Below are 8,767 nucleotides of genomic sequence, written 5' to 3' on the forward strand. Positions count from 1 at the left end.
GTATGTGTGGGAGAGGGGTGTCTTCTGGAGCATGGGGACAGAGCTCTGGAGAGGGCTGGGTTCCCAGACCCGGATCTGAGATGGAATGGGCCCCAGGAGGCTAACTGGGCAAGCCCAAGGGCCCGGCGGCCTGGGACCACACACACAGGAACCACACACACAGTCCAGGACCAAAGCTCTTTATTCTCTGCCCGGCTTCCAGGGCTCTGCTCTGGGGTCTCTACAGCACTGTGGGGGCGGCTACAGCTCCTCTTTGGGCTCCGTGCTGGCGTTGGGTGCTGTCTCCTGGAAAGGGTCACAGAGGCCCAGCTGGAAGCTGCACCCTGGCTCACCCCTGCCCCTGGCCACCGCAGGGCCCCATGCCGGCCTGGTGCAGAGAAGGGTAACCCTGGGGCAGGGGCACCCACCGGGACGGGGACTATGGGCTCTTCAGCAGGCAGCTGGCCCCCGTTGTCCAGAAACTTGGAGAAGGTCTCCAGATCCCTAGTGCTTTTGTATTCAATCACCTAAGGAGGGACACCGGGTTCTGGAGAAAATACCCACCCTGTCCTACCTTGGCAGGTGACATCACCCCCATCCCTGGAGGCTCCACCCTCAAGCCAGGCCTTACCCCAAGCCCAAGGCCTGCCCCAATGGCCCCAAACCTCCATCATCCGGGCCCCGCCCACCTGAGGCTCCGCCCCCTGGGGCCCTGCCCACACGAGGCCCTGCTGCTGGAGGCCCCGACTTGTGTCTGGTCCCCTGCCTGAGGAGCACGCACAGCAAGCTCCAGACCTGGGAAGACGGAGTCTAGCCTCACCTTCCGACCCGGACCCGCTGGGAAGTACTTGAGGGTAGGGAAGCCGTGCACAGGGAAGGCCTCCAGCTCATTGGCTGTGGCGTCCAGCTCCGCGATGACGATGTCCTCATGGTCCTTGTACTTCTCAGCCAGGGCCTCCCAGGCCGCAGCCATTTCCTTGCAGTGGCTGCACCACGGGGCGTCTAAGGCAGCGGTTTGTTGGCACAGGCAGGGCCCCCTTGCCCCACCCCACCCCTGCCCACTGCCCACCACCCATCGCCTTCTACACTCACAAAACTTGATAAACACATTCTTGGTTTCATCGAAAGCCACCTGCTCAAAATTCTTGCCCACGAGGGTCTTGACTGGCCGCTGATCCCAGTCAGGGGGGAGCTCCTGGCTCAGGAGATAGGGCTGGGGGGAAGCGGGCCAGGGGCTCCACTGGGGGTCTCTCCTGACAGCTGCTGCTCCCACCCCTGCTCCCCGGGTGGCCGCTTAGCATCCCACCTTGACCTGGCCGCCGAGGACCGCGTGGCAGAAGGCGGTGACAGAGGCCGCGGTGACGGGCCCTCCAGCTGCAGGTGCGTACTTCTTGGTGGTCTCCATGTTGATGAAGCGCAGGGTGGGGACCTCCTCGGTCTTCAGACCAAAGTACTGCAGCACGTGGTCGTTGCTGGCGCCCACATCCACCACCACAAACAGCACCTGCCGACAGGGAGTCTGTGCTGGGCGGCCCTCCCGCCCTAGCCCCTGCCCCCCAGCCCAGCCAGTACCTGTCCCCGGAACGGAGGCGCTGCCTCCGCAAAGCCCGCCAGGAGCTCCCGGTGCGGGGCCAGCGTCCGGTTGACGAACAGCAGCAGGTGGTTGAGGATCCGGGCTGCGAAGATCTTGGGCGACGTCTGCGGGGACAGGCCAAGCTCACGGGGCTGCTCCCACGGCCGCGCCCCCAGCCCGGCGCCGGCTCCCACTGCCCCACTTGCCTGGCTGTTGAACTCCATGACCAGGCGCATGCTGTGCACCAGGAGGAACCGCGACAGGTCCCCCAGATCCAGGCCCAGCTCTTCGTCCACCAGGAAGTCCGCCCGACCCTCGTCAAACTGGACAGCACGGGCCAGGTCAGCGGGAGTCACAGCCCCGACCCCCAACACCCACCCTGGCCCCATGCCGCACCTTTTTTTTTTTTTTTTAAGATTTTATTGATTTATTTGACAGAAATCACAAGTAGGCAGAGACACAAGTAGAGAGGAGGCAGAGAGGAGGAAGCAGGCCCCCCACAGAGCAGAGAGCCCGATGTGGGGCTCGATCCCAGGACCCTGAGATCATGACCTGAGCCGAAGGCAGAGGATTAACCCACTGAGCCACCCAGGCGCCCCCATGCCGCACCTTCTTGAAAAGAACCACAGTGTCCTTGGTGAGGCCGAACTTCTGAAAGAGCTCTGGCTGGTCAGTAAAGCCAAAGGTCATGTCCAGGGCGTCCTGGGCCAAGGCCAAGAAGGTGGCCACATCCTCATCTTGTAGGTCCTAAGGAGCTTAAGCTGTGAGGTTGGCTGGCAGCACGGGCCCCACTCCTGCAGCCCAGACCCCAGGGGTAGCAGCTCACCTTGAAGAATCCGATGACCACGACGTCCCGGCTGTCTATCAGGGTCTGGGCGCCCTCCTCGTCCTCCAGCCGGGTGGCACTGGGCCCCAGCCGCCGCCTCAGCCACTCGGCGATGCCGTCGGCCTCTCGGGGGCCTGTGAAGCGTCCACTCAGCCCGGGCCCAGCCCAGCCCAGCCCAGTCCGCTGCCCCACGCCCCCCCCCCCCCCCCCCCCCCCCCCCCCCCCCCCCCCCCCCCCCCCCCCCCCCCCGTGCCTGCCGCCTGTACCAGTGTACTCCTCCGGGTGTGTGCGGTTCCCGTCCCGGAAGAACCTGAGCGTGGGGTACTCCGTCACAGCGAACTCCTGGGTCAGCTCTGTCTCGGCGGTCCCGTCCACCTTGGCCAGTCTGGCTTTGGCGGACTCTGCCGCCAGCACAGCAGCTGCCTTGCTGTACTCAGGGGCCAGGGCCTTGCAGTGCCCACACCATGGGGCATCTGGGGGAGAGGATCATGAAGTCCCCGGCCTCCGAGGCCCCAGCCTTAGCTCCTCTCCTCCTGCCCAGCCAGAGCCAGGAGACCTTGGGGTCAGTCATGTCTGGCAGGAGCATTCCTGTCCACACACCTCCCTCCTTCGGGGCCCGTCTGAGCCTCCACACCAGAGCCGGGCTCCTCAAGGCCCCAGGCCTGGGGCGCCGTGGCCAGCGCCGTGCCGACAGCGTGTCGGAGGAAAGTCCTCCAGCTGCTGCTCCCTGAGGCCTGCACAGGGGCGTCTGCTCGTGGATGCCTGCGACCAGGGAATGGCCCATGTAGAGAAGTTCGTGAACATCTACCAAAAAGCAAGCAAGGCCTGGATGCTCTCTGGCCCTGGCAGAGAGTCTGCAGCTGGGCCGTGATCAAGGGGCCTCCCTGCACCTGCACCTCCTCCCAGTCCCACCCTCCCCCGCTCCAGCTGGACTCCCTCCCCCCAGCCCAGTCCCTGGCCTTGCTTCCCATGCCCTTCGGTGGAGCTCCAGGAGCACTGTGGGGGCTGAGGGCTCACTGAGGAAGCCTCTTGTGGGTCCACAGGGTGGGGAGCTGAACACCCTGGGCAGCCCTGGTGGGTCCCCCAGCCCACCGGCCGGGTGCACTCACAAAACTGCACCAACAGGGTGCGGTGCTTCCGCAGGGCCAGGCCCAGGGTGCGCTGGCTCAGCACCAAGATCCCGTCCTCCTCGGGGACCTCCTCCTCCTCAGGGGCCTCTTCCTCAGGCCCCCCTGGCCCCAGGCCCTGTCCCCGGAGGCCGGAGGCCGCAAGCAGCAGCAGCAGCACGAGCTGGAGTCGGCCGTCCATGGCAGTGCGGGACCCACGAGGCAGGGGCAGATAAGGGGGCCGAGGGCCAAGCCGCAGCCGCCACGTGGCACCCAGTCCCAGTCCTGGGAAGATAAGGCCACAAGGCACCCCCCACCCCACCCCCAGGGGAGGGGAGGCAGACAGAAGCAACACCCAGGGCACTGAGACAAGGCGACTTTAATAGGACTGTTCAGGGCACAGTGCCAGCCCAGGGAGGGGGCGTCCCAGGATGGAGCAGAGGGTGTGGGAGGGAGTGTGATCACTGATGGAGGGGCGGGGAAAGCAGGACTCCAGGTGGGAGGACAGTCCCCAGGGTGGGGGCGCTCAGCTCTTCCAGTCTTGGCAGATGTGGAGGCCCCACTCCCAGGACAGGTGGTCCGTCCTGTCGTCGTCGGTGAAGAAGGACGTGACCACGTAAGCACCCCGCACCAGTGCTCCTCGGGGCACCTCCTCCAGCGGGGTCACAAACTCATACTCCTGGGCACGCGGGCCGTAACTGCCCACCATGTGCACGGCCTTGTCCACTAGGAGAGGGGGAGGCCGTCAGGGGCCACCCTCTGCCCCATCTGCCCCTCCCCACAGCCCCCCTCCCCCAGCAACCCCTCCTCGCCGCCCTCACCGCGCAGGCCCTGCCTGTAGGTGTGGTGCAGACACTTGAGGCCACTGACGATCTCCTTATTGACCTGAGAGACAGAGAGTGTTAGGGCCCCTCCAGGGGGCTGACCATGTGCTGGCAGGTGTCCCCCAGGGCAGCTGCCCTCACCTTGAAGGTAATCTTCACTCTGTAATCAACACCCTCCTTCAGGACAAACACCTGGTTTCTCAGCACGGCCAGCTCCCCTGTCGGGGAAAGGGCAGCTAGAGAAAGACCTCCTGGGAGAGCGGAGACCCTGCCCCAGGAGCCCCATGGGGGGCAGTACCTGTGAGGTCCATGGTGATGGGCCCCGGAGCCTGCTCCGACATCAGCGTCAGCCTGGTCACCTGCACGTTGGGCAGGCTCAGGTCTAGGAGAGACCGGAAGTCACCGGAGTGCCTCCCTCCTCCCCGGTCCCCCAAGCCCTGGGCGGCGCATACCCACAACCGGTGGCAGGGGCCCCAGCAGTGCCTGCTTGTACTTAGCCAGGCTCTCATCCTCCAGGTCCAGCTGCTGGATCTCTCGCAGGCTCTTCCTCCCTGGGGCCCGGTACTCGGGCACAGCCTCGTCCAGGGCCTCGTCAGGGGGCAGCTGTCTCCCCTCCTTGTCGGTCAGGAGGACTGGGGATTGGGGAGGTGCGTGAACGGTGGCCAGTGGCTGACCCGGCATTCACGCATCAAACTGGAGGCCCCCCGGCTGGCCAGCTGTGCCTCTCAGTGCCCACAGGAACTCAGAGGAAGCAATGGAGGCTCAGGGAAGGGGGGTGCGCTCAGGGAGGGAGGGCTGCATGGGGCGCAGGGGCGGGCTGGGGAGAGACCGAGCGGCACCCACACCCGAACCCTTTAGGGAGGCCCGTGGGGGGGTGCAGAAGGCTCCTGAGCCAAGTGACACCCCTGAGGCAGAGCTGCCTTCTCTGGCCCAGCCATCCACCTAGGGCTCCTCCCTGACTCTGAGGCCAAAGATGCGGGGTGCAGGGGAAGACCCTAAACGGGGTTAGCCCCACGGACTGGAGGCCACCACTGTGAACTGGTGACCTCTGAGGTCTTCCCTAGAGCAGAGGCTCTGCTCACCATACCTCTTCACATCCCCCTATGCCTTCCTCTGTCCTAGGGGTTCTTCCCGGTGGTGCTCCTGGGGTATCAGGGTGGTTCTCTCTAAACCCCTCAGCTTGTGCTCTGGGTTACCTCCCTGGGCGCATTCAGACTCACAGCCCCTTCCCATGGTGCCCTGGGGCAGGGGTCTCTCTAAGCCCCTTCCCACAGTTCTGGGACAGGGTCTTTCCCACTGTGCTCCAAGCTTCTCAAGGATCACCCCACGCCCTGAAGGAGCCCCAGCCCCACCCAAGGGAGAGGGGATCTCAGGGGCAAGTTCCCAAGGGGAGAGGGTCCCCCTGCCACCCTGGCTTCACAAACAGACCCGCCCACTCTCGCCTCCTTTGCCCCTGAGTGTCTGGCCTGGACGAAGCCCCCCCACCCCCGCCAGAGCCCAGTAGGGGGGCCGCGCCAGGATTTCCCCACGCGCGCCCCCAAAGTTTCCACGGGGAGAGGCCCAGCCCCCGCCCCAGGCTGAAGCCTCCCCGACCCCCCCTCCCCGCCCGAGACCCCCGCCCACGTGGCCACCCTGGCCCCAGCCCAGCCCGCTCACCTCGGGCGCACAGCGCCAGCCGGAGCAGCTCCAGCAGCTGCGCCCCCAGCTCACATGCGTCCAGGCCCAGCATGGTGGCCCGCGGCCCGGCTCCGCCGCGGAGCCGCCGAGGAGCCGCCGCCCGCCCCGCCGCCGCCCGGCTCGGCGCTCAGCCCCGGCGCGACTGCGGTGAGCTCATCCCGGCCGGGAGCGCCCCCCGCGCCCAGCGCCGCGCCCGCGCCGCGCGCCCCCAGCCGCTCCGCGGACCCCGCGCAGCCCCGCAGAGACGCGCGTGTCGCCCGCACGGCGCCGGCACCTGGTCGTCCCCGCCGCGGGCGCCGCAGAAGCCCGCACGGCCGCCGCGGTCAAGGTCCCAGCCAACGGCCCAGTCCGCACCCCGCTCTGTCCATCAGAGAGGCCCCACCCCCACGGCGCCCGTGAGAGTCTGGGGGATTCTCGGGGAAGCCCTCTGGGAGGGGCGGGTGGGGCCGGGGGCGCCCAGTGGAGCAGGTGCTCCCCACCTCCCCCAGGCCCCTGGGCTCTCGTTACCTGCAGGCAGTACAGGCAGCACCTGGGGCTTGACGGCTTCCCCTCCCTCCCCGCCCCCACCGGATCATCTGTCTGGGCAGAGGGCTGCCCTTTAGCCTGCCCAGCCCCGGCAGCTGGGGGAGGCGCTGGGCGGGGGAGTGGGCGTCCCGGAGGCGTTCGCACGGAGGGACTTGTGTCCACCCACCCAGAGGCCAGGGTCCCACCCTCACAGTGAGAGGCAACATGGAGTCACACAGCCATTGCCATACCCTTTATGGACTGGGCTGCGGGATCCAGCTCCCAGAGCCCAGACTGTAAGGAAGCCCCCTGCCCTTGAGGAAGAAAGGACGCGGATCCAAAGCAGAATCCTGGGGGTGGAGGGCTGAGAGAGGGGCACACAGGGCGCTTCTGGTCTTGAAGCCTAAATAACCTTGGGGCTGGGCGTCAGGCAGGGGAAAGCTCACAGGTGTGAGTGGAGGGGTTGGGGGAGGCAGAGCTCCAGCCCCAGTCCTCCCTTCTCCCAGATATCCCTTCTGCTCCCTGCCTAATTTCTGAGGACACCCAGGCATCATACCCACCTTTGCCTGGAACAAAAGGGAGAGGGTCCGCCTAACACCCTGGCTTCACAAAAGGAACCCTGTCCACTCTTGGCTCCTTTGCCCCTGAGTGTCTAACCTGGACAAAGCCCCCCTTCTCCCACCAAAGACCAGTCAGGGGACCACGTTCTGATTCATCTGCACCCCCAAAATTTCTGCAGAGGAGGGCCATGGGTGCTAGGGGACATGTGGGCTTGTGTGGAGACGATCCCTCTTGGAGTTCCACCTCTCCACAATCTTTCCCAGGGCAGGATTCACCCACCTGAGACGCAGGCCATTCTGGAGTCCTGTTTTTGCTGCCCTTTCCCTGGGGTTGGGGGTGGTCAGGGAAGCCACTTGTCGAGGCTGGGGACATCTATGGCCTCTGGTGGCCATACAGCTTCTGTAGATAGCCAACCATCCAGAAAGGACAATCAGGCCTGGGACCAACCTGACCCGTACCTGTGTGGGTGGGAATGATTGGGAATTCGCTGGGCTCTAAGAGAGGAGGGTACCCTGGTAGCCGTTCCCCCTGCCCCCAGTACCACTGCCCCAGCTCATCCTGGACCTGGCCTTGTCAGCACTGGAAATGGATCAGTGTAAGGCTGTAGGCCAGAGGCCAATCCCAATTATCCTGCCCTGTCCCCAGCACCCCATGAGAGAGGAGGGGGACTCTATCTTCAAAAGAGCAGAAACAGACCTTTTAGAACTTCTTAAAAATAGGGGCACCTGGGGGGTGGAGTCGGTGAACCATCTGCCTTTGACTCAGGTCACGATCTCAGGGTCTTGGGATAGAGATTGCATTTTGGGGACTCCCTCTCAGTGGGTGCTTCTCCCTGTCCTTTGCCCCACTCATGCTCTTCCTGGCTCTCAAATGAATAAGTAAATAAATAAAAATCTAAAAAAAAAAATCCAGCAACAGGCCTCTGGGTTGGTAGTGGCGGAGCTGCTGGAGCAGGGAAAGGGCTGGAAGTGGGCCCTGAGCCTGGAAGCTGCAGGTGCTCCCCCCTCAGTGTGTGTGGGGGGGGAGCGGGAGCTGGGACCCCCCGCCCTGCAGTAAAGCTCCTCTCCCACAGTCTCTGAGCTCCTGCATCTGTGATGTCTCTGCTCTGCTCCGTCCCCTGTGGTCCTGCCCAGGTCACCGCGCAGGGGTAGGCCAGTGAGCTCCCCCCGCAACGCCGCCTGCCCGCAGGCCTCCATGCACCCCCAGTCAGCAACCCGCACAGCCGTCCTGTGTCGCAGCAGCCTGGAGGCACTGACGTGCTGTGCCCCTTCGCGGACACACTCCTGGGGCTAACTGACCCCTCGCCCTGACCCCGCCGCCCCGCCCCGCCGCCAGTGTTGCCGCATCCCGAAGTGCCCCCGTTGCCTGGGTGTGCGAGGCAGCAGTGGGCCTTGCACGGCTGCCCTCGACCCCACCTGCCCCACAGAAGCCTCTCCTCGAGACTCTCCTGTCTCTGCGCACCCCCACCGGTGCCCGCTGAGCCCGACTCCCTCACAGTGCCCGCAGCATCCGGGGCGGACCCTTCCCACGGACGCGGGCCTCAGTGTCCCCTGACGGGGCGGGGGGCGACCCTCCTAGACCCCAGAGCCAGGCCGTGCGGGCGCGGAGGCTAAGGCCGCTGAGGGTCGGGGGTGCGGGAGCCCATCTCGCCCGGCTAGGGGCGGTGGGGGCGGGGCCGGCCGGTGGGGCGGGGCCGGGCGGGGCGTGCGGGCGCGCG

The 8,767-nt window shown here is 65.9% G+C and overlaps 2 protein-coding genes across 4 annotated transcripts; both read right to left on the minus strand.

Moving 5' to 3' along the window:
• Window positions 1–170: 170 nt before the first annotated feature.
• On the minus strand, window positions 171–3,761 carry PDIA2 (protein disulfide isomerase family A member 2). 3 transcript variants are annotated; one of them, XM_059415844.1, is made up of 11 exons: window positions 3,488–3,761; window positions 2,645–2,851; window positions 2,379–2,512; window positions 2,162–2,299; window positions 1,759–1,875; window positions 1,552–1,677; window positions 1,286–1,483; window positions 1,072–1,192; window positions 800–981; window positions 408–506; window positions 171–285 (listed from the first exon to the last, which is right to left on the minus strand). In XM_059415844.1, the coding sequence occupies exons 1-11, from the start codon at window positions 3,684–3,686 to the stop codon at window positions 241–243; spliced, it is 1,566 nt and encodes a 521-aa protein (XP_059271827.1). In that variant the 5' UTR covers window positions 3,687–3,761; the 3' UTR covers window positions 171–240. The 3 variants fall into 3 exon arrangements, with proteins under 3 accessions (XP_059271827.1, XP_059271828.1, XP_059271829.1); XM_059415845.1 differs by lacking the exon at window positions 408–506; XM_059415846.1 differs by lacking the exons at window positions 171–285; window positions 1,072–1,192 and having other exon boundaries at window positions 417–506.
• Window positions 3,762–3,845: 84 nt separating this feature from the next.
• Window positions 3,846–6,118, minus strand: ARHGDIG (Rho GDP dissociation inhibitor gamma). The gene is made up of 6 exons (XM_059415847.1): window positions 5,965–6,118; window positions 4,761–4,940; window positions 4,607–4,690; window positions 4,450–4,526; window positions 4,306–4,369; window positions 3,846–4,210 (listed from the first exon to the last, which is right to left on the minus strand). Exons 1-6 carry the CDS (start codon window positions 6,035–6,037, stop codon window positions 4,011–4,013), a joined length of 678 nt encoding a protein of 225 aa, XP_059271830.1. The 5' UTR covers window positions 6,038–6,118; the 3' UTR covers window positions 3,846–4,010.
• Window positions 6,119–8,767: the final 2,649 nt, after the last annotated feature.

Source organism: Mustela nigripes, chromosome 11 (assembly GCF_022355385.1).
Source record: "Mustela nigripes isolate SB6536 chromosome 11, MUSNIG.SB6536, whole genome shotgun sequence".
Classification (NCBI taxonomy): domain Eukaryota; kingdom Metazoa; phylum Chordata; class Mammalia; order Carnivora; family Mustelidae; genus Mustela; species Mustela nigripes.

Coding starts and splice junctions, on each gene's coding strand:
- ARHGDIG (XM_059415847.1), bottom strand. CDS start 6,037: ATGCTGGGCCTGGACGCATGTGAGCTGGGGGCGCAGCTGCTGGAGCTG. Junction 4,691..4,760: donor GCCCCTGCCACCGGTTGTGG/GTATGCGCCGCC, acceptor GGTCTCTCCTAG/ACCTGAGCCTGCCCAACGTG. Junction 4,527..4,606: donor CATCACCATGGACCTCACAG/GTACTGCCCCCC, acceptor TTTCCCCGACAG/GGGAGCTGGCCGTGCTGAGA.
- PDIA2 (XM_059415844.1), bottom strand. CDS start 3,686: ATGGACGGCCGACTCCAGCTCGTGCTGCTGCTGCTGCTTGCGGCCTCC. Junction 1,876..2,161: donor CTGTGGTTCTTTTCAAGAAG/GTGCGGCATGGG, acceptor CGTGCTGTCCAG/TTTGACGAGGGTCGGGCGGA. Junction 1,193..1,285: donor TCCTCGGCGGCCAGGTCAAG/GTGGGATGCTAA, acceptor GCTTCCCCCCAG/CCCTATCTCCTGAGCCAGGA.